We start from the raw sequence: 23,582 nt of genomic DNA, 5'->3' as shown, positions 1-23,582 counted from the left end.
GTCACAAAACTATAACGACCAGCATGCCCTGGTAAGTGCTTGTAATACATCTAAAGACCACCGGGTGGCACCACACTAGCTGCAATAGTAGTGAAGATTTACACAGTGCAGGTTAAAATCTAACAGATTAAATCTTTACAGATTTATTGTGAATACAACAGGGTCCTGAAAGAAAGAATCCACCACACCAACTCATAGTCAGACACAGTCTATATATAACAGGATTAATGTAGTTCTGAAATCTCCTCAACCATTACAACACCCACACTTGTGGGTGGCCTGTTTATAAGATTTCCTAAGAGCTACTGCCCAGGCCAGGCAGCTGGGTCTTATGGAAGACTCACCAGGGCAGCCAGCTGATGTTAACACATTGGCGGACTATAACCATTGGACAACTGTAGTTCCTGGCATGACCAATCCAAACAAGTTATCATCTGTGATGCTATTTTACAGTCTTTAAGGTGATGTAGCAGAAGGTCTCTTACTATAGTCAGTTTAGTTTTCCTGGTATACCAAGCAAAATAGCATTGCTGCAAAATCGTATTCCTTTACAAGACAGCACTATGCATATCATCTCCTGGACAGGAAGCCTCTTCAGGCTGCACACACACTATGGAAATGCTGCCTGGGAATGAAACTGTGCTCAATGCCTATCCAAGGTATGGTGTCCAATATAAGAGGAAACAGGACAGGAATAGAGAAAAACACTAGACCGTTGTAAGAAAACTTTTTGTTTATTATTATTATATCTCAAAGTACAAAGTTGTTCTAGAACTGGAAAAAAAACTAAAACGAAAAACAAAGTTTGAATCAAATGAAAAATAAAAAGCAATTTGTCCAAAACCAGAAACTCTCAGCCCGAGTCAGCACACAGCAGAATTGCAGGATCTATACGTCACATGTGAATTGCTGTGTGGATTCACCATGGATGTCGCCCAGAAACAGTGAAGGTGTGAAATCCACCATGGAAATCCTCTGCATTTCCACAGCAGAATGTGAGCACGCTATAGATCTGATAATCCACAGCATGAAAGGGGTTTTATAATCCCCATCCAGTTGTTTTGAACTGTAAATTGCTGCAAATGAGATGCAGTATCTGCTGCATGTGAACCCGGCATCGCAGTCTTTAAAGTGACTGTACCACCAGGCCCAGGCTGAAGCACTGGAGGCGGCCGACTCACCCCCAGTGGAAAGAAACCCCAGCCCCTCCATGACATGACTCCATTAGAATCAATGGAACCCTATTATAGAGGGGCTAGGGTTTCCTCCCACTAAGGGTGGGTCGGCTCGCTTCCAGTGCTTCAGCCTGGGCCTGGTGGTACAGTCCCTTTAAGTATTAGAACATGAAGTGTATCTGTCAACTGCAATTCACGACTCATACTGTTAGATAGCTGTTGGGTCAAGGGGACACATGGTAGCTTTCATATATCTGTCTGTGCTTTCATATTGTAGGACAAAAATGCTTATATACTAGAGATGAGCTATGAACCTAAATGTGCAGCATTTTATTAACGGTGAAATTGGATGCAGCCCTAACTGCCTGGAAAACATGGATACAGCCAAAGGATCTTTTCCAGGACTTACTAGGGCTGCATCCAACTTCTACAGCCACCGCTAATCAAATGCCGCACGGTTAGGTTCGCTCATCTCTATTATATACTCCCAAGCAAAGTGCCAAAGTCATGTTCTCACGCTCCCTGAAATGTTAAGTGCTGGAATACCTTCTAGCCTCCATTCCACTTCTATCTCTGCTTGATTGACGGTGGGCTGGATGCTGAGCCCCGAACAGGGTCAGAGATGTGAAGGGGAGCGAGGAGGACTACAGTTTGCAGCAATTCAGGAGCTTGGAAAAGCCTCTGATACTCTGCACAGGAGAATATAAGCAATTTCTAATTTCTGGAAGCACAGTCAGATATATGAACGGTACCATGGGTCTCCTTGTTCTATCGGCTATCTAACAGTGTCAGCAGTTTGGAACATTAATAGCAGTTGACAGATTTCCTTTAAAGGGGTTGTCCGGCGAAAAAAAATTATTCACAGAATAACACACATTACAAAGTTATACAACTTTGTAATGTATGTTATGTCTGTGAATGGCCCCCTTCCCCGTGTCCCACCACCCCCACCCGTGTACCCGGAAGTGTGGTGCGCTATACATTACCTGTCGCGTGCCGACCACGGTCTCCGATCGTCAGCAGTGACGTCTTCTTCGGGAGCTTGGCGGATCTTCCCGAGTGCCGGCCGCCCTCTGCAGCGTCATCCGAAGCTCAGCCGCGATTGGCTGAGCATAACTGTGCTCAGCCAATCGCGGCTGAGCAGCTGATGACGTGGCCGCGTCATCAGCCGCTCAGCCGCGATTGGCTGAGCACAGTTGTGCTCAGCCAATCGCGGCTGAGCTTCGGATGACGCTGCAGAGGGTGGCCGGCACTCGGGAAGATCCGACAAACTCCCGAAGAAGACGTCACTGCTGACGATCGGAGACCGTGGACGACACGACATGCGGTGAGTATAATGCACCACACTTCCGGGTCTAGCGTGGGTGGGGGGAAACACGGGGAAGGGGGCCATTCACAGACATAACATACATTACAAAGTTGTATAACTTTGTAATGTGTGTTATTCTGTGAATAATTTTTTTTCGCCGGATAACCCCTTTAATCCCATAAAGACTAAAGATTTTTTTTTTTTGTTTATAAAATATTTTTAACATATATACAACCTATATACATAATAAAATTATTTTTGGCATTTCTTATATACAGAATAGTGAACAGATGTTCTGATTTTCAGGTATGCCAGATGTTTCCAAAACCTAGAAAGAAAATGCACAAAATTATTTTTTTTAAAAAGTCACTTTCACCCCAAACTATAAAACATAAAGGATCTGGAGCTCTTCTGCTACCTACACTATATCCTCTCTTCTTTTACATGAAAGCTATGACCACTGTGGCAATTCAAATGCTATACTCCCCTCTGCAGAGATTTTTTATATAGTTTATTTGCTTTCTAAATACAAAATAAAACAATGAATAAACCTTGAATATTTCAACCACTTTGTCACTATAATGCCTATGTAACAGATTCACATAGCTAGCTGTGCTGCTGCTTCTGACACAGATTGGACAGCGCTCTGCTCCTAGCTGTGTCAGTTCTGTCTGCCCCCCCCCCCCCCCCCCCCCGCCACCCCACTGGTGGTGGCAGCAGAAGGGGACTGTGCTGTATATGGCAGATCTGTGTGTAATGCACCCAATTCTTCAAAGAAGGTAGATCACAAACACAAGGCATCCTAAATTTGAAGGGGAATCACATAGGCTGTGTATGAATGTAGAGAAATGGGAGTGGGGTCGCTGCAGGAGAAAGCATTACAGAAATGAAGCTGTATTAGTGTACAAACACACTGGGCGCATCCGCAGCGAGACCTGATGCAGATCCCTGCCCAGTACACTCATGGCCGGCTTGCTTTGGGGGTTCCCGGCACGTCCCGCTTGGCCAACTGGCGGGGCATCGCACTGATTGGCTCAGTGGGACGTTAAGACACCGGGAGCCCCAAAGCAAGCCGGAGCGGGGAGCAGGTGAAGTATATGCTCCGGCGGAGGGGGGGTTAATGGGGCGGGCTGCTGTCATACTTACAGCGGGATGTCCATCCCGCTTCGAGTTTGTCTGGACATGAGTGTACTGGGCAGGGATCTGCAGTGGGTCTCGCTATGAACTCGAAGCGAGAAATCCACTGCGGATACGCCCAGTGTGTTTGTACCCTAAAGCCTCTTTCACACAGGCTGATTATTGGCAAGGAGTGAAGCTAGAAACTTTCCTTTGGCCGATAATCGGCCTGTGTAAAAGTGTCAGTGATCAGCCGAGGTGCAGGAAAACGGCCACTCGACGGCTGATCACTTCTTATGTGAGGCTTCAAAATTTATCACATAACCGCACATCTCCCTGTGTTAACAGGGGATGTGCAGTCAATAGCAATACATTTAAATGGTCTCACAAGCGACATGGAGATCGCGCAATTGATTGTGCCTTCTGAAGGCACTGAAAATGATCTTACTGATCAATGCTCACTTGCGTCTTTGCACAGCTCCATATTGGGCCGTGTAAAAGGACCCTTAGGGCCCTATTCCACGGGCCGATCAATAATGTAAACGAGCGCCAATCTAGCAGATCGTTTTCTGGGACTATTCCACGGCCCGATGATCGTTTAGCGAGGGCTGCAGGGACATAGTTACTGATGTCCTTGCAGCATACATTACCTAGCAGAACTTCTCCTCCTGACTGAGCTGTCAGACCGCTCAGCCAATCGCTGGCCTTGGCGGTCCTGGCCTGTGATTGGCTGAGCGGTCTGACAGCTCAGTCAGGCCGCACCGAAGCTGCTGCTACGCGCGGGACCGGGATGAAGGCGGAGTGGAGGAGAAGCCCTGCTAGGTAATGTATGCTGCTTGAATCGTCGGTCGCCCGCCGTGCATCGCTATTCCACACAGCGATGCGAAGTGAGTGACCGATGATTTTAGGTGTGGGCCTAAATAAACGATCATTGTTTTCTCTATTCCACCAAGCGAATCGGAATAGGACCCTTAGTGATGGCAGCTGTATCATAGACACAAAAAACTGACCTCCACCATGTTTTAGCCGGAGGGACCTGTCCACAAGAGAAAAGTTTAAAAATAAATAAAGAATGAAGACTGCAGACTGTGCAACAAAGGGTCTCACAGCTCAGACCCTGATAACTAACCAGCAATGTTAGACTCCTCTGCAGCACCACCATACAGGAAGTGAATTGTTACATCAGCTCCCATAAAGATCAATGGGCCGTAAGTGTAATACACAAACTTAATGTGTCCTCAGAGTGAGTTATGCTCTTTGTATTTGCTCTAATAAGGAATTCTGGGTAATAGAGGGGACTTTTTCATTTAATACCTTCACATAACAGTTTCTCATCATGTGCCCTCACACAAGAATAAGGCAAAGCAAGAAAAATATTTTGTACAGTGAACTTGTAAGTTGTCAGGTTTCAGATATCACTTCTGCAAATTTCTAACAAGTTTAGCTACAAGTTGGGTCTTTTGCTCACCTTTAGGGCCAGTTCACACAGAGTAAAATTGGCAGAATTCTGCGGCGGAATCCCGCCTGCCTCAGTGGGTTACTGTTTCTCTGTAGGAGGGCTTGCGTGTTTCCGTCACTCTCCGCTCAAAGAATTGACATGTGCGCGGAGCCATCTAATAGAGAAACACCGTCACACTGAAGCTGGCGGAATTGCGCCAATTTTATTCCGTGTGAACTGGCCCTAACACTGGTAACACACTAAAGACCAACCCATATGAAAAACATCAAGTCAAGAGCAACAATCACAATCTGCACTAGAAAACCTACTTACCATAGAACTAACCTGTGTTGTTTAAGGTGGAGGTATCATGGCTTCTGTAATCTCAAATGATTTAACTATTTCCTTGGAAAAAGAAGAAAATGCTAACTGTTTTACTTTGTATGCAAAAATGTCAATTGTGCAAAATATGCATAAAAGCATCTCACAATGTATGAGAATGTGTTACCAATGAGGCCCTGACACTTGTCACATGATGACTGACACTCTGAAGTGTCAATATATCTACACAGCTATTATGCTAAAGCATTTGATGATATTCCACTAGTAATATGTAATCTATCTATTTGAACCCTATTGTGTGTCCAATTAAAGAGAAATAATAATCTTCCAGTATGATAAAGATAGGCAAACATGGATCTCAGCTATCTTCAACAGTCCCATAGCCAAACAGGCACACTACCACTTCATGTTTATGGGATGAACTCAGTTTTAGGGTATATTCCCACTATGTACAGATCACTATGGCTATGTATTCTACAACAACGGCCGTGGTTTAGCGTTAAACTAACGCTGCTAGTACATAGTGGGAACAAAGCCTTAAAGTTATTATCAGCACAGACCCCTCAACCAACTTAAGTTAATAAATCCCCAATATGCCATTTAAGCAGAAGTAAATGTCCATTGCCTTACCTCCCAGTCCTGGTGACTCAGGCAGATGACCCCTTGATATCGAGGTTGGTTCTCTTTGTCAATCTGTGACTCACTTTCTTGAATGACGGGCTCTGGAGAAAGAAATCAGGGAGATCTGCCATCTAAGAGCCATAACTTTTTCGATATATTCTCGCTGGGTCTGACAAAAGGGTCTGTGGTTCAAATGCACAACATTTGCCAACATTTTGGCACATGATTCTGATTTGAAGTCAGCCAACTTATAGTTAGTCTTTGGTCTAAAATTAACCTAGACAGTCCTTAGCTTTTCAGATTTATCAATCATCCTAATACACTTTGATAAATTGAGTGTATTCGAAGACTGTCCATCTAAAGGGCCTTTTATACGGCCATACATCTTCCTTTGTAAACGGGATGTGAGATCGATAACAATAACGGCAAATTATAGAACAGATATGTATATATCTGTGCTGTCAGTTTGCAGATGACAAGCAGAGCATACTTTTATACTTAGTGCGCTGCTGCTGTGATGCAGCATCCTCTTCTTCAGCTCTCCTATCCAGCCGCTGTATCATCAGACCACCGCCTCCTCCAGAATGACTGACAGTCAGAGGAGGCAGGACCCGAGGACACTGTGGCTGGATGGGAGAAGAGAATGTCGGATCACAGAAGCAGCGCACTAAGTAAGTATGCACTGCCGTGTGATCTGGAAACAGACAGCACAGATATATTTATATCCATGCTGTCTGTTTCAACGCTTGCAGCATTGATACATGGATCATTTGTGCAGCCTGGCAGCTCAATTTTTTGTGCCATGTAAAGGCACTGCAAATGAGAACCGATCTTGCCGATTGGCGCTCATTTGTAGTAGCCCAATGGTCGAGAAATCAGCTAATGTAAAAAGAACCTTAGCTAGCACTTTAGTAACAACCACCAATGGTTTAAATACTGGAGCATATCTACCGTATCTCCTATCTTTTAGTACTTCCTTACCTATTACTGGTAATTTATCATGATCAAGCTTTATTCTTGCAAACCCATCCTTTAAAAAATAAAGAAATAAATTAGCACTTTTAGAGATGAGGCACTGAACATAGAAGTTATAAAAACCCAAGGCCGGAAGCACACAAATATTCTATTGTAAGGAAAATAAGAAAACTTACCCGAACAATAAAGGAAACATGAAATATGTTCTCAACGGTTCGAGCAAAAGAATTTGGATCAACAACAAAATCAAAAAAGGAGATAGGAGTATCAGCTAAAAAAGAAAAGAGAACAAACTGTATTAGGCAAGACTCAAACTGCAGAAACTCTACAATCCTGTATCCGGGCCAGGAATACAGTCACATGGAGGTGGACCGCTGCTCCGGGATCACGCTACAGGACCCCCGTCGGGCTCAGGGATCTTAACCAGAGCCAACGTCACAACCCGTTTGATTGACTCGCAGCTCAGAGTCAGTGATTGGTTGAGTGGCCAGTCCATCAGCCGGGATGGGCATTTCCTTTCATCACAACTCGAGGGAAAATGCCTTCTGGCGGGGGTCCCGCGGCTAGTTACGTGGCAGATGGCAAGCATGAGGAGAGGTAATGACTTGTTAATATGTTCCCCCCCGCCCCTGCCTTTAAAAAAAAAAGACTTGGCCAGACTTCTCCTTTAAGTAGTTAGATGGATTTTCGCAACATATGAATTGCACATAGATGTCTTTGTGGATGAAACTTTTGGATGTTTTTATATGTTTTATGCTTATAAAAGCATAGAGTGGGCGAATCCATTTCTGGCAGTTGTGAGAATTCTACTAGTGGCCTCCCTGCCAGTCATTTATAGCATATCTGAGCAAATTACAAGTTACAAACTTCTCACTCCAGGTTAAAGTGGTGATGAGGTATTTTACTGTTTCGCCTCTAGGTGTCAGTATTTTACATATCTATGTATTGCACATCTGAAGTCAGTATTGGGTTAATGTTTCTGTTGTACAATGTGTGTTGTGCTAACCAATAGGAGGTGCTCTCTCTCTTATCCTATCCCTGCTCTCTACACACACTCACCCCCTGTGGGAGGAAGTGAGCAGTTAGTTGAGTCTAGACACCAGAGTGTATAGATGCAGCAAGAGACAAACAGTTCTTTCACAACTTCTACTATACTTACTGTGCAGTGCTAAGCACTTCAAAGGGAGAGGTCATTAAGGAACACCCTAACCCACGCCGAGAACATGTCTAAAAGGAGCAGGGCAGTATACTGAGAACAAGTGGAACTAGCCTCAATAGTAAAAAGCAGCCAGTGCTAAAAGCCTAAGTATCCTATCGCACAGAGCAGATAACTGGGACATCCCGGACACTTAGCTACACCCAAATAACCATGGTTGGGGCTTGTAGTACCCAGACAGGACAGGTAGCTCGACACTGTAGGGCTAAAGGTGGTCAGACCAAAGTCTAAACACAACTACAAGTAAACACTACAAAGTAGATCTTTAGGTTACGGCAGAGTACATTACTACATTGGGTTGGGGTTCCTCTGAAGAACTTTTCTCCTCTACTTTACTCTTCAAGCACCACTACAACTACCTCTTCCTTACTCTACTTTCAATCACCTCCTTCAGCACAACAAAGTTAAGCACTAAAAGTCTATGGCAAAGATTTATCTATTCTGCAAAAGTGTATTGTATTATTGAAGAACTTGAAAGTAAAGCTGTTTTTTTTTTCCATCACTGGGTCATATTCTATACGCACCAGCACCCATACACACAAACTGCACACCTTGGGTTATTTTTCCCCTTTTTGTGGGTGGTGGTACCAATAGTCCGGGTGGGTCAGTTGCCACTCAGGACTACTGTGACAAGAGCCCAAGGGACCCACTCCAGCCACACAAAAAGCAGGTATCAACATCACACCTGTGTGCTGGACAAGCACTGGCGTCACAACACTAACACCAACAAACCTAGCCTAACACAATTATACATGAAGAGTTAATTTGGTAAGACACTTACGTTCCTCGTTGAAGTAAGTTTGTAGGAACCCTAAAATTCTTTCTACTTCCTTCTCTGTAGCTTCTTGGTGAGACTCTTCCATTTTCTTTAACTGCAAAAGGGATTAAGATGATTAATGGTCAATTAGTCCTATCCTGAGTGAACTTTGCGTACTCTTCGTGCATAATGATGTGTTAATATTAAAAGGGCTTTCCAGGGTTTTTATAATGAGGGTCTTTCCTCAATGGGCTATTGATATCCAACCCATAGCCTCTCAGCCACCCCTGCCAATCTGGGTACTGTGCTCCTGTCAATGCTGTGGCCTCTTTACCTCTTACCATTCACAGCTCAGTATATTTGGTGGCAGGTCTACTGGGTATTGCAGCCCATGCAATTAGAATACATCAGAATAGCAGGTGCAGTTGCTACCAAATGCATGTCTATCACCATCTGGCATTTGAGAACTCAAAGAAGTTTGAGAAGTCATGATCTAAACTAACATATTTGCCAAACTTGATACGGCCATCAAAAGCATGTTAGCTTTTACACAGGACTATGTTGCATAAAGCTGGGTTCACATGTATCCTGGATATTATTTTTAGACAAAACTACCTATTTTATCATTAAACAATGGCCGTTGTTGCAGCAATAACAGACGTTTTTAAATGACAGTGCACAATTACATTGCAGCCTATGGAACCACAACACTGTATAGACTACGGCCAGGGGTTTTCTGCGGCCGCACAAAATAATTGACAGGTCTATTTTGTGTAGCTGCTATTCATTGATCAGCAGCCGCACAAGATAGACAGTGTAAAGTACGGCTCCCAAATGCACTTTACATTGTGGTCTATGGCTAATTGGAGTGCGGGCTCACTCGAATGTGCCCACATTCCAATTAAAATGAAGTGATGTTCACCCGGCCAGGTGAACATCCAGGTGAATACCTGAGACATAGTCTGTTGTTTGATATGTCAAACAACGGACGGTATTCATACAGTGTCTGAACATGGTCTAAAAAAAAAACACTATGAATGCATGACTTGTTGCTACATATTGGGAAGCACTGAAAGCGGCCATACCAACAGCGTGCCACCTAATCTTTATTATACAATGTGATTTTTGTCTGTGCAGTTAAACTGAGCAGCATACTACCACTATGTGTACAGGGACGGTGAAACAGCTCTGTTCCCTCCACCTACACAACATGCTTATGGCACCAGTAGCACAGCAAGAGATGATACATGTCTGTTTTGCCCAAGGATCGTTCCTGCTAGTAAAAATAGTGTTATGTATGTATAAGAGACTAATAAAGAGAACTGAATTATTATTATTACAATAATACCCAGCTTCCCGTATCATCAAAAATCTACAAACCTGTGCCGGCATCACTGACTTCTCCACCACTTTACTAGTCCTCTTCTGACGGTCTGTTTTTTGACGTACAACTGGAGGTTCGGTCTTAAATGAGCCTAGCCTATAGGTAATATAAAAGCATTATTTTATCTCTTTAGGGTATATAAGAGGTATTAAGAAATATGGGGTCCCATACTCACATGAAATGAAATGTAGGTGTTCGCTTAAAATACTTATCGGCTTCACTTCCCAGTTTTTGCCAAGCATCTGCCCCAAGATACCCCTTGGTGTAACCCTCGTCCTCACTGTCATTTTCACTTTCTGGATTTTCCAGTCGATTTATGCCCATAAATGAAAGCTGCAAAAAAGCATAATATATTGTTACGCTATGCCCACTATTTCTGTAATTTAAAGGGGTAGTGCGGCGGTAAACAATTATTGACAGAATAACACACATTACAAAGTTATACAACTTTGTAATGTATGTTATGTCTGTGAATGGCCCCCTTCCCCGTGTCCCACCACCCCCACCCGTGCACCCGGACGTGTGGTGCGCTATACATACCTGTCACGTGCCGACTCGTCTCCAATCTTCAGTCAGCGATGTCGTCTTCGGACGGCCCGGCCGAATCCCTCCGAACGTCCTGAGTGCCGGCCGCCCTCTTCAGCGTCATCAGATGCTCAGCCTCGATTGGCTGAGCACAGTTTGGCTCAGCCAATCGCGGCTGAGCAGCTGATGACGCGGCAGAGGGCGGCCGGCACTCAGGACGCTCGGAGGGATTCGTCCGAAGACAATATCGCTGACTGAAGATCGGAGACGAGTCGGCACGTGACAGGTATGTATAGCGCACCACACTTCCGGGTACACGGGTGGGGGTGGTGGGACACGGGGAAGGGGGCCATTCACAGACATAACATACATTACAAAGTTGTATAACTTTGTAATGTTTGTTATTCTGTGAATAATTGTTTACCGCCGCACTACCCCTTTAAAGGGAGCCTGTCAGCTCCAGATCAAGCTTAGAGCTGTCAAAGATCAAAGGTGTACTGAGACGCAGCAAGCACCTCCCCCCTCCCCTCCTTGCAGTGATGAAGTACGTTACTTTGGCAGATCCAGTTTTCTGTAAGTGTTGCCAACAATGTATGGATGCTTGCATTTGGAGGGGGGGGGGAGGTGTTAGAAAACTACAGACCCTTCCTCCCAATAGACATAAGATACACATACACTTTATGTACCGTAATAAGTGAAAGTTTCAGCTGTCTGAGGTCTGCAGGCAGCTATACTTTTGCACATGACTGACGGGTGACTACATACAACATACCAGGTCCTCTGCAAATGATGTTGGTTCAAAGATCGTCATGTCCGCTTGGAGCTGATTTGCCTTTTCCTTCCCAAGATTTGTTGCCAAGACAAGTAACTGAGCATCAAGGGCGGCTTCTCTAGGTTTCGAGACTAGTGGTTTTGAAAAAGAAAAGAAAAAAAAGTTAGAAGTTTATGAAAATCTCTTTAAAAAATAACTAAAGCCAAAAGCTGTCCAAGCAAACATACTTCAGGTTTCAACCTGCGGTCATGTGACAAGGAATGTAATGCTTTTCTTTAGTGATGTCCCATATATCGATCACACATCTAAGTTGCAGTCATAATATGGAACCATTCCATTCCTGATGGTTTAACCCATTACATTCCACTGTCAATAAAGACCGTGCCATGTAACAGAAATGACAGAGGGAGGCAGCGCCCCCTGTCACTGTCTGCTCTGCTAGTTAGAGCAGCAGGATCCTGTCTGTAATACATAGCCAGAAGCTGTCTTGGCATATGTCTGCATAGTATTTTGCTGGTATCAAATATAAAAATTATATGTAGCCCCATCCTTAGGGCCCTATTACACGGAGCGATAATCGGGCCGATTCAGCCGATAAAGACAATGATCATTGGCTGATTGTTGGTTCAGGTTTGGACCTAAAATCATCGGGCACCGGCCACGCATTGCTACGTGTAATAGTGATGCGCAGCTGTCGGCTGACGGTTCCCCAAACACCTGACACATTACCTCTCCCCACTCCCGGTCTTCTTTCCTGTGCTCCGCAGCTTCCCGGTCCCGGCGACTGCTGCATCTAAGCAGCCTGTCAGCTGACAGGCCGCTCAGACAATCAACGGCAGTCCAGGGCTGTGATTGGGTGAGCAGCCTGTCAGCTGACAGGCTACTCGGACACTGCTGCTGCCGGGACCGGGAAGCTGTGGTTCACGGTAGAGAAGAACAGGAGCAGGGAGAGGTAAGGTGTCAGGTGTTTTGGCAAGGGCTGCATGGACATCGCTAACGATATACATGCAGCCCTTACTGCCCAATTATCAGGTAGTGTAATAGGTCCCGTAAACAAGCGCCGATCTAGCAGATCGGCGCTTGTTTACTAAAATGATCAGGCTGTAGTCAGCGTGTGTAATAGTACCCTTATGGTGTGTTTACACAGACAGATTTATCTGACAGATCTTTGAAGCCAAAGCCAGGAACAGACTATAAACAGGGATCAGGTCATAAAGGAAAGACTGAGATTTCTCCTCTTTTCAAATCCATTTCTGGCTTTGGCTTCCAAAATCTGTCAGATAAATCTTTCTGTGTAAAGGCACCCTTACTGTGGTCACTCACCTTCTGCAAAGAGCTGGTTGGCTGCCTGAAGAGTATCTGTGAGCTTGTTACTCCTGGTGCTCAGCATGTCTTCTCTGTGCTCTACAGAAAGAAATGTCACACATATCAGTAAATAGCTGAAACAAGTCACTTTGTCAAAAAGGAAAGGTCAGTGTAAGGGGCTGATAAGTTCCCTTTAAACTTTATTAACTAAAAATAATAACCCACTATAGGGTCATATATAAACAATGCATGTAATAGTGGCCTTACTCTACCTAGCAACAGCCCACGAAGCAGTCACATTGCCCATAGCAACCAATCATCATTCAACTTTTACTTTTAAGATTGTTACTAAGGGCAACTACACTGTAGACCTCGTCCCAGCTCTGTGCACATCCCCCAGCATGCACCGCAGCGGCTTCCCGTCCACTCACCGTACATGCTCTGCATCAGCTCCCGGTAGTGATGTCGGATCTGTCGCCGGTTTCCATCATCTTGTTCAGCCTCGAGGTTCTGGGAGACGTCATTGTCCTCGTTCTCCTCCTCCGCGGGTGATCTCTTCCTGGACATCTTGTTTGGACTTTTGCTGCTTGTTGCCGCGGGACAAGGGACAGGTCGGGGTACAACACAGGAGTTCGCGGTTTGGACGGTGACGTAGAAGCCACGTGACGTACAGAGCGGTCATGTGACTGTCCCGTGCCTTCCTTGTCAGCGCGCGGCGCTGTGGTGTAGTCGGGGCACAAAACGGGGAGCTGTAGTCCGGGCAGAGGAGGGGGCGCTGTGCTGTAGTCCGGGCAGAGGAGGGGGCGCTGTGCTGTAGTCCGGGCAGAGGAGGGGGCGCTGTGCTGTAGTCCGGGCAGAGGAGGGGGCGCTGTGCTGTACAGTCCGGCAGAGGAGGGGGCGCTGTGCTGTAGTCCGGGCAGAGGAGGGGGCGCTGTGCTGTAGTCCGGGCAGAGGAGGGGGCGCTGTGCTGTAGTCCGGGCAGAGGAGGGGGCGCTGTGCTGTAGTCCGGGCAGAGGAGGGGGCGCTGTGCTGTAGTCCGGGCAGAGGAGGGGGCGCTGTGCTGTACAGTCCGGCAGAGGAGGGGGCGCTGTGCTGTAGTCCGGGCAGAGGAGGGGGCGCTGTGCTGTAGTCCGGGCAGAGGAGGGGGCGCTGTGCTGTAGTCCGGGCAGAGGAGGGGGCGCTGTGCTGTAGTCCGGGCAGAGGAGGGGGCGCTATGCTGTAGTCCGGGCAGAGGAGGGGGCGCTGTGCTGTAGTCCGGGCAGAGGAGGGGGCGCTGTGCTGTACAGTCCGGGCAGAGGAGGGGGCGCTGTGCTGTACAGTCCGGGCAGAGGAGGGGGCGCTGTGCTGTAGTCCGGGCAGAGAAGGGGGCGCTGTGCTGTACAGTCCGGGCAGAGGAGGGGGCGCTGTGCTGTACAGTCCGGGCAGAGGAGGGGGCGCTGTCCGGGCAGAGAAGGGGGCGCTGTGCTGTACAGTCCGGGCAGAGGAGGGGGCGCTGTCCGGGCAGAGAAGGGGGCGCTGTGCTGTACAGTCCGGGCAGAGGAGGGGGCGCTGTGCTGTACAGTCCGGGCAGAGGAGGGGGCGCTGTGCTGTAGTCCGGGCAGAGGAGGGGGCGCTGTGCTGTAGTCCGGGCAGAGGAGGGGGCGCTGTGCTGTAGTCCGGGCAGAGGAGGGGGCGCTGTGCTGGACAGGGGACGGGGCGCTGTGCTGTACAGTCCGGGCAGAGGAGGGGGCGCCGTGCTGTAGTCCGGGCAGAGGAGGGGGCGCTGTGCTGTACAGTCCGGGCAGAGGAGGGGGCGCTGTGCTGTACAGTCCGGGCAGAGGAGGGGGCGCTGTGCTGTACAGTCCGGGCAGAGGAGGGGGCGCTATGCTGTACAGTCCGGGCAGAGGAGGGGGCGCTGTGCTGTACAGTCCGGGCAGAGGAGGGGGCGCTGTGCTGTACAGTCCGGGCAGAGGAGGGGGCGCTGTGCTGTACAGTCCGGGCAGAGGAGGGGGCGCTGTGCTGTACAGTCTGGGCAGAGAAGAGGGGGCGCTGTGCTGTACAGTCCGGGCAGAGAAGAGGGGGCGCTGTGCTGTACAGTCCGGGCAGAGGAGGGGGCGCTGTGCTGTAGTCCGGGCAGAGGAGGGGGCGCTGTGCTGTAGAGTCCGGGCAGAGGAGGGGGCGCTGTGCTGTAGAGTCCGGGCAGAGGAGGGGGCGCTGTGCTGTACAGTCCGGGCAGAGGAGGGGGCGCTGTGCTGTACAGTCCGGGCAGAGGAGGGGGCGCTGTGCTGTACAGTCCGGGCAGAGGAGGGGGCGCTGTGCTGTACAGTCCGGGCAGAGGAGGGGGCGCTGTGCTGTACAGTCCGGGCAGAGGAGGGGGCGCTGTGCTGTACAGTCCGGGCAGAGGAGGGGGCGCTGTGCTGTACAGTCCGGGCAGAGGAGGGGGCGCTGTGCTGTACAGTCCGGGCAGAGGAGGGGGTGCTGTGCTGTACAGTCCGGGCAGAGGAGGGGGCGCTGTGCTGTACAGTCCGGGCAGAGGAGGGGGCGCTGTGCTGGACAGGGGACGGGGTGCTGTGCTGTACAGTCCGGGCAGAGGAGGGGGCGCTGTGCTGTACAGTCCGGGCAGAGGAGGGGGCGCTGTGCTGTACAGTCCGGGCAGAGGAGGGGGCGCTGTGCTGTACAGTCCGGGCAGAGGAGGGGGCGCTGTGCTGTACAGTCCGGGCAGAGGAGGGGGCGCTGTGCTGTACATTCCGGGCAGAGGAGGGGGCGCTGTGCTGTACAGTCTGGGCAGAGGAGGGGGCGCTGTGCTGTACAGTCCGGGCAGAGGAGGGGGCGCTGTGCTGTACAGTCCGGGCAGAGGAGGGGGCGCTGTGCTGTACAGTCCGGGCAGAGGAGGGGGCGCTGTGCTGTACAGTCCGGGCAGAGGAGGGGGCGCTGTGCTGTACAGTCCGGGCAGAGGAGGGGGCGCTGTGCTGTACAGTCCGGGCAGAGGAGGGGGCGCTGTGCTGTACAGTCCGGGCAGAGGAGGGGGCGCTGTGCTGTACAGTCCGGGCAGAGGAGGGGGCGCTGTGCTGTACAGTCCGGGCAGAGGAGGGGGTGCTGTGCTGTACAGTCCGGGTAGAGGAGGGAGTGCTGTGCTGTACAGTCTGGGCAGGGGTCGGGGTGCTGTGCTGTACAGTCTGGGCAGAGGAGGGGGCGCTGTGGTGTACAGCCCAGGCAGAGGAGGGGGCGCTGTGCTGTAGTCCTGGCAGAGGAGGGGGTGCTGTGCTGTAGTCCTGGCAGAGGAGGGGGCGCTATGCTGTACAGTCCGGGCAGAGGAGGGGGCGCTGTGCTGTACAGTCCGGGCAGAGGAGGGGGCGCTGTGCTGTACAGTCCGGGCAGAGGAGGGGGTGCTGTGCTGTACAGTCCGGGCAGAGGAGGGGGCGCTGTGCTGTAGTCCGGGCAGAGGAGGGGGTGCTGTGCTGTACAGTCCGGGTAGAGGAGGGAGTGCTGTGCTGTACAGTCTGGGCAGGGGACGGGGTGCTGTGCTGTACAGTCTGGGCAGAGGAGGGGGCGCTGTGGTGTACAGCCCAGGCAGAGGAGGGGGCGCTGTGCTGTAGTCCTGGCAGAGGAGGGGGTGCTGTGCTGTAGTCCTGGCAGAGGAGGGGGCGCTATGCTGTACAGTCTGGGCAGAGAAGAGGGGGCGCTATGCTGTACAGTCCGGGCAGAGGAGGGGACGCTGTGCTGTACAGTCCAGGCAGAGAAGAGGGGGCGCTATGCTGTACAGTCTGGGCAGAGAAGAGGGGGCGCTGTGCTGTACAGTCTGGGCAGAGAAGAGGGGGCGCTGTGCTGTACAGTCTGTGCAGAGAAGAGGGGGCGCTGTGCTGTACAGTCTGGGCAGAGAAGAGGGGGCGCTGTGCTGTACAGTCTGGGCAGAGAAGAGGGGGCGCTGTGCTGTACAGTCTGGGCAGAGAAGAGGGGGCGCTGTGCTGTACAGTCTGGTCAGAGAAGGGGTGCTCTGCTGTACAGTGAATGGAGTGGCTGCAGTGACCAGTGCTGGTGCATCAGCTGTATATGGGGGTCATGTATAGAGAAAAACAAGAATATAGTTGAGGGCTGGAATAAAAAAAATGCAACTGCAGCATTATTTATTGGATTGCGATTTTGCACCTATAACTTCTCATAGGTGACGTCACTATATTCTGCAGGCCAGTGCCATTACAGCGGTAACATAGGGGATTTATTATGTCCTACTACCTCCACACACAGCCATATCTAACATTATTATTCTTTATTTATTTCTGTTTATTTGGCCAAAGGGAAAAGGGAGTGGATTGCATTTTATCATGAGGGGGATTATACTTATGTTTTTAAAAACTTGTTTACTCCCCCACACATACACACACAGGACATTCATGAGCAATTATTTAAAAGTGGTTCTCTATTAGTACACCTGCCTGTGGCGGACTTTATTAGTGCAGTTTACATGGCAGAGACAGAGACCTCCGGCTGTCATACTGGTTAGCTGGCACCCTGTAGTTGCTATGTGAGGATGCCTTTGAGAGATGCAGCACTTGTCAAGTCATCCTCTACTACATGCTGCAGCGGCTATTGGTTATGGCATCTAGTCTGTTAAAATGCTGGGATCACACTGAAGTCCCATCCTGGCAGGTGCAGGCCAATGACAGATTACAGATGACACCTGCCGGATAAATAGTTGGTTCAACATCTGAGCCTGTTCCATATGCAGTGACCCCTCAGCTACTGTAACAACACATATAGCCTATGGCTCTGTCCATGTTTTCCTGCACTCCATAGGGCTGCATCCAACTTCTTCAGCTGCAAGTTATCAAAAAAATAATAAAAAGATATTTAAAAATAAAAGAAAAATACCAATCAGTCGGACTGAAGCATGCTCAAGTTGCGCTCATCTCTAATGCTGCGTTTACACTGAGCAATAATTCGCCCAATGGAACGATTAACAATTTCGAAGTAACAATGTGTTTTTTTTATAACGATCAGCGTTTACACGGAACGATATATCATTTGGAACATTTGTTATTGCGATTGTTTTAAGATTGCTTAAGCCCATCTCACACACAGGGTGAATCAGTGAAAGACTGTTTACACAAAGCGATCTGTGAATTTTTAGCGAACGACCAACAACGATTTAAGAACATGTTGAAAGATTGCGATGAATTATTCCTCGCTCGTCGCTTGATCGTTCGCTGTGTTTACAAGAGCTGATTATCTCTCAAATGCGATCATTATCGCAAAAACTCAAACAATAATCGTTCCGTGTAAACGCAGCATAAGGAGCTTCTATATGTGGGCAGCGAATGACTTAGAAGCCTCTTTATATGCCTGTCAGGCTTGGAAGGATGTGTTAAAAGGCAAAGTGCAATGACTAGTAGCAGCCATATGTTCTCCCCGATCTTGTCAAAATTCTTAGGTTTGGCCGACCTACATGGCCACCTTAACTGGTAGTTCTAGCAAATAGGGCTTCAGACTGTTGCTTCCTCGCATAGATAATATAAGGGCAGGGCTGGTTTGAGGTGCCTCCTTAGGCTATGCAGAGGGAATATGTCCACCTGCTCTATTACATGGATATTTGCCATAATGATCCTGTGGGCACTGCCAGTGTATAGAGCATGGCAATAATACACAGCCCTGTCCCAGTGGCAGCTGCAGGGATTGGAGTAAGGGTACTATTACACGGAACGATAATTGGTCCTATCCCGCAGATTATCGTTCCGTGCAATAAACACAACGATCAGCCGATGACCACGATCAACGGCTGATTGTTGATATAGGTTTTGACCTATAATTGTTGGGCACCGACCGCACATCACTACGTGTAATAGCGGTGTGCGGCCGGCAGCTGCCGATTTGCAAAGTCCTTATAGTTACCTATCCATGGTCCAGGCCTCCTCCTGCGCTCTGCTTCTCCCCGGGTCCCACCTGCTACATCATTAGAGCGGCCTGTCTTAGCTGACAGGCCGCTCAGCCAATCACTGGCCGGGACCACCGCAGCCAGTGATTGGCTGAGCGGCCTGTCAGCTAAAGCCCCTATTCCATGGGTCGTCAAGAGGAGCAAACGAGCGCTCTAAGCGCTCGTTTGCTCCCCGCTCGCTGCCGCCACTATTCAACGCGGGGGGGCTGCCCGGGTGATCGCTGATCGTCCGGGCAGCCCATAGGATACAGCAGCGTCTGCTGCCGATGCTCCTATTCAACGGAGCAACGGCAGCAGATCGCTGTTATATCAGTCGCTTGTTTTCCAACATGTTGAAAAACAAGCGACTGCAACGATCAGCCGACATGAACAATGTCGGCTGATTGTTGCACTCTATTCCACGGGACGATTATCGTTCGTAGCGGCCGATATCGTCCGAATACGAACGATATTCGTTCTGTGGAATAGGGCCTTAAGACAGGCCGCTCTGAAGCTGCAGCGTGTGGGACCCAGGGACAAGTGGACCGCAAGAGGAGCCCTGGACCATGGATAGGTAATGTATGCTGTTTAAACCAAGGGCTGCAAGGACATCGGTAACAATGTCCCTGCAACCCTTGTTAAATGATTATCGTGCCGTGTAATAGGCCCAGTAAACTCGTTTACAGTTATTATCGGGCCATGTAATAGTACCCTTGGTGCTGTTCTGTTCAGGTAACTACTTCATTGCTTCTATTAAACAATGCACAGCCATGAATGTATTGTTACTAACTGCTGGATGTAGCATTGACTTACCATGCTAGGGCAAATTGCTTAAAGGCGTGACTCACAATTTCTATTTTCTCTTTCATAAAACCAGTTTATTGCAATGATTGTCATCAAGCGTTTACAAGCCACTCCATGATCCCGTGCTGTGCTTTCATATTCACCTGTAATACACCACGCCTTGTACACACAGGCTGGGTGTTATTAGCTATAAAACTATAGATCACTTTCCCATTAGAAGCTTAGCTGGTACATTACTTTGACCTAACAAGGCCACTGCTGTTTCCTCAGTTTGAGACATTTCTTCCTCACATAAAGAGAAATTAACAACTGCCGTTTCTGCCTTCTTCTGGATCAACACAGTATAAAAATAATAGGTATCCAACCTTATTAAGGGAGACCCCAGATATGGAGAGTATTGTGCTTGTTCAGCTGAGGTTTACTTCTTGAAGTATAAATCTGGAAATCCATGTCCATATGATGATCTGCTTTCTTCCATCCCATCCATAGGGCTCGTTCATATGGTTAAAAACCATGTGAATGTTTCTGCTTCAAAATATAGTCTTCCTTTTAAAACAATCTTGTGTTCATTTTAACACGGATAACAAACATGTTTTTTTTTTCAGCGTGGACAAAGAAGTGAGACCCCACTTTACTGGGCATTTTTGTTTGGAAGTTCCCATTAAAATTAAAGGGGTTCTCTGGAGGGGAAAAAGTTTTTCAAATCAACCAGTGTCAGAAAGTTATTCAGATGTGTAAATTAGTTCGTAATTTGAAAAACTCAGGTCCTTCCAGTACTTATCAGCTGCTGTATGTCCTGCAGGAAGTGCTGTAATCTTGCACTGTGCTCTCTGCTGCCACCTCTATTCATGTCAGGAACTGTCCAGAGCAAACGAGGTCTTATATTCATGCTGCCGAGGCCATGAGCCATCAGGGTGATCCCTCTTGGTTAATCTTACTTTTATAGATTGGCGCGCTGTATGGTAATCACCAACAAGTAGTCATCTGGGCGGTGGGCTGTGGGAAGGTAGTCACGGTCCCCTGGGCGGTTCAGCGAAGTAATCCCGCCCCTTTGGGCGTGAGGGGCTATTCAAACTCAAGTGAAGCTGTGACGTCCTCCGGAGGCGTGATGTATCGCCCGGAGGCGCGCCGATGTTCTCATCACGCCGCACGTGCAGTACAGCATGTTCCATTCTGTGCTGTAGGTGGCGTGATGAGAACGTCGGTGCGCTACCGGACACTGCAAGACGCTGGAGGACGTCACAGCTTCACTGGAGTTTGAATCATGCCCAGAGGGGCGTGATTACATCGCCGAACCGCCCAAGAGACCGTGACTACCTTCCCACCGCCCAGATGACTACTTGCCGGTGATTACCATACAGCGCGCCAATCTATAAAAGTAATGATTATAAGTTTTCATTTGCAGGGATGGAGGATATAAGAACATGTACGGGAAGTGTGCTGAATGATTTATCAGCACACTTCCTTCAAAAACATGGCCACTTTCTTCCAGAGACAGACCCATTCTTGTCTCCAGCTTGGGCAGGGTTTTGCTGCTCAGTTCCATTGAAGTGAATGGAGCTTGAGAGTGGTGTTGTCTCTGAAAAAAGTGGCCATGTTTTGGAGCACTGGATAACCCCTTTAATAGCCATTTTAATATGATTGGGACCTTGGTGTAAAACTAGGCGGACCCTTATTTTTACCATCACCTGTGAGTCTGAATATTGGGGTCTCTGCTCTATCCTCTACCTTTTGATGGGGCTCCCAGCAATCTCCACTCCCTCACCAATATCTGGGGGATCTCCATTTCAGCTGCTAGTTCGGCCTATGTTACAGGTGCAGGATGGGACATTTGTTTCGCCTCTCTTCCACCTGTATGTCCTATATTGTACTATTCCCTACTTGTTGCACCTCCTGTTCCCTACACTGGCAATGTAATAGGTTAGATTACCTTGGGGCCGGTTGTGTCCCTGCCCCCCAACCTTAGCTGTACTGTGTGAGCCCTGTCAGCCAGCTATATAGCTCTAGGATCAGATTCCTCACACTTCACCAGAGTTTCAAATCCCATTTATAGAAGCTTGCTACATGTGACCTGCTCAGGAGAGAGGATCAGTATTCAGTGCCAGCAGGGACAGGAGAGACAGCAGAGAGAGGCTACAGAGGAGCTGAAGTAGAGAGCTGCCTGAATTCTGATAGAAACCGCACAAGAGGCAGATGAGAGGCTCTCCAGCAGACCTCTGAGACAGTCTGGACAGACTTTGAGACAAGAGCGGAGATTACCAGGTGATTTAGAGTGCACAGAAGATTGGTCGGATCCCTGGGATATGTGAGAAGGGTAAGAGACATGACTTGTACATATAATCTCTCTGGAGCCAACTCTTAAAGGAACACTAACCTAAAGTAGGAAATGTAAACTATTGTATCTTATGTAATGAAGAGCGGACAGTACAGTAACCTTCCAGACCGACACTCGTAGATGATATAGGGGACCTGCGTTACCTGGGAACCTGTCGCTGGTACTAGAACACGTATATATACTTGTTAATGTTTAGTAAAAGTCATTTTATCTTATCAAAAGATAGCTGTGTATGTGCATCCTAGCCGTACCTTGCTTGGATAAGAGGTAAAGATCTTTTAAATCACTATATAATTGTAAATGTCTTAAAGGGGTTATCCAGAATTAGAAAAACATGGCTGCTTTCTTCCTGAACCCTCAATTTGCAGCTCGATGAAGGGAATGGAGCTGTATTACCACACACAACCTGAGGACATGTGTGGTGCTGTGTCTGGAATAAAGAAGCCATTTTTTTCTAATCCTGTATAACCCCCTTTAAGGCTCTATTACACAGGGTTATGGTCCGTTTACACGGAACAATAATTCGCCCAATCAATCATGAAGTCAAAAATCGTTTAAAAAATCGTTATTGCAATAGTTTTAAGATTGCTTAAGCCCGTCTCACGCGCGTGAATCTGTGAAAGACTGTTTACATGAATTTTTAGCGAACGACCAACGATGATTTGAGAACGTGTTGAAAGATCAAAATGAACGATTTCTCGCTCGTCGCTTGATCTCTGTGTTTACACGAGCCGATTATTGCTCAAAATCGCGCGGAAATACGAACAATAATCGTTCCGTGTAAACGCAGCATTACATGCTAAAATGATATCACCCTGTGTAATAGGCCCAATCATCAGCTGATGAACAAGCAAACGCTCATCCATCAGAAGATTGGGACTTTTATACAGGATGGAGAATAGTTTTAGCCATATAACTCCCATACGTTGTACAACCGATGATGGAAGTAATGGGCCACACAAACAATCCATCAATCATTCATGAGACCCTGCCCACACAATAACCAAGATGTGTAATAGGCTTCTTAAATGAACACTGATGGACTTGATCAGGCACGAGTCTGCCCATGTAACACAGCCCTAAAGATCAATCACAAATACTTCTGGTTATAAGAAGAGCTCATTTTCCACCTCTTACACAACCGGATGATCTGCCAGGTCATAGTATTGGGCCTTATATGGCCAGATCATACAGCAAGTCTGACAAACATGTTATTAGGAAATTGAAGATTTGGCTAATAGAAAAGAACAGTCATGAGAAAAGGAATTCCCTCTGGCTGCTTACTACATGTATAGTACATTCTAAATAGAAAGAGGAGATGAAAGATGGCTGACACCAAGCCCCCCCCCCACCCTACGATTATCCAGGTAACAGGAGATATCGAGGGCAAAGTGCACACATAGAGTAGGCCGCCAGGATGGAGGATACTAACCATCAGCCTTTGCCTCTATTACCTACCTATAGGACAGCTGCAGTAGCCAGTGCAGGCTGTATGTAAAACACTGTGCAGTATGGGCCAATGTAAACAATATTGTTACGGGTAAAGCAGAAGACAACTCAGATTGAAGCTAGGGCCCTATTGCATGGGACGATTATCATTCGAAAAATCGTTAGATCGTTC

At 48.1% G+C, this 23,582-nt stretch overlaps 2 protein-coding genes across 3 annotated transcripts in view; one reads left to right on the top strand and one right to left on the bottom strand.

Moving 5' to 3' along the window:
- Positions 1-2,657: 2,657 nt before the first annotated feature.
- On the bottom strand, positions 2,658-13,628 carry NSMCE4A (NSE4 homolog A, SMC5-SMC6 complex component). 2 transcript variants are annotated; one of them, XM_069979054.1, is made up of 11 exons: positions 13,367-13,628; positions 12,954-13,034; positions 11,631-11,761; positions 10,509-10,666; positions 10,330-10,429; positions 8,974-9,064; positions 7,153-7,247; positions 6,983-7,031; positions 6,011-6,102; positions 5,384-5,443; positions 2,658-2,812 (listed from the first exon to the last, which is right to left on the bottom strand). In XM_069979054.1, exons 1-10 carry the CDS (start codon positions 13,500-13,502, stop codon positions 5,393-5,395), a joined length of 984 nt encoding a protein of 327 aa, XP_069835155.1. In that variant the 5' UTR covers positions 13,503-13,628; the 3' UTR covers positions 2,658-2,812; positions 5,384-5,392. The 2 variants fall into 2 exon arrangements, with proteins under 2 accessions (XP_069835155.1, XP_069835154.1); XM_069979053.1 differs by having other exon boundaries at positions 5,372-5,443; positions 13,367-13,627.
- Positions 13,629-21,734: 8,106 nt separating this feature from the next.
- Positions 21,735-23,582, top strand: part of TACC2 (transforming acidic coiled-coil containing protein 2) — a 137,208-nt gene continuing 135,360 nt past the window's right edge. The window contains exon 1 of the mRNA XM_069980243.1: positions 21,735-21,940. The gene's annotated coding sequence lies outside the window, so the exon portion shown is untranslated. The remainder of the gene's footprint in view (positions 21,941-23,582) is intronic.

Source organism: Dendropsophus ebraccatus, chromosome 8 (genome assembly GCF_027789765.1).
Source record: "Dendropsophus ebraccatus isolate aDenEbr1 chromosome 8, aDenEbr1.pat, whole genome shotgun sequence".
Lineage (NCBI taxonomy): Eukaryota > Metazoa > Chordata > Amphibia > Anura > Hylidae > Dendropsophus > Dendropsophus ebraccatus.
The sequence above is the reverse complement of the archived record's forward strand: the minus strand, read 5'-3'. Positions and strand labels throughout refer to the sequence as shown.

What these genes read in the sequence shown, in the direction of transcription:
- NSMCE4A (XM_069979054.1), bottom strand. Translation starts at nt 13,502, where the DNA reads ATGTCCAGGAAGAGATCACCCGCGGAGGAGGAGAACGAGGACAATGAC. An exon ending in AACTTACTTCAACGAGGAAC is followed by an intron (nt 7,248 to 8,973) that starts GTAAGTGTCTTA and finishes TTTCTTTTTTAG; the next exon opens with CTGATACTCCTATCTCCTTT. An exon ending in ATGTTTCCTTTATTGTTCGG is followed by an intron (nt 7,032 to 7,152) that starts GTAAGTTTTCTT and finishes TATTTTTTAAAG; the next exon opens with GATGGGTTTGCAAGAATAAA.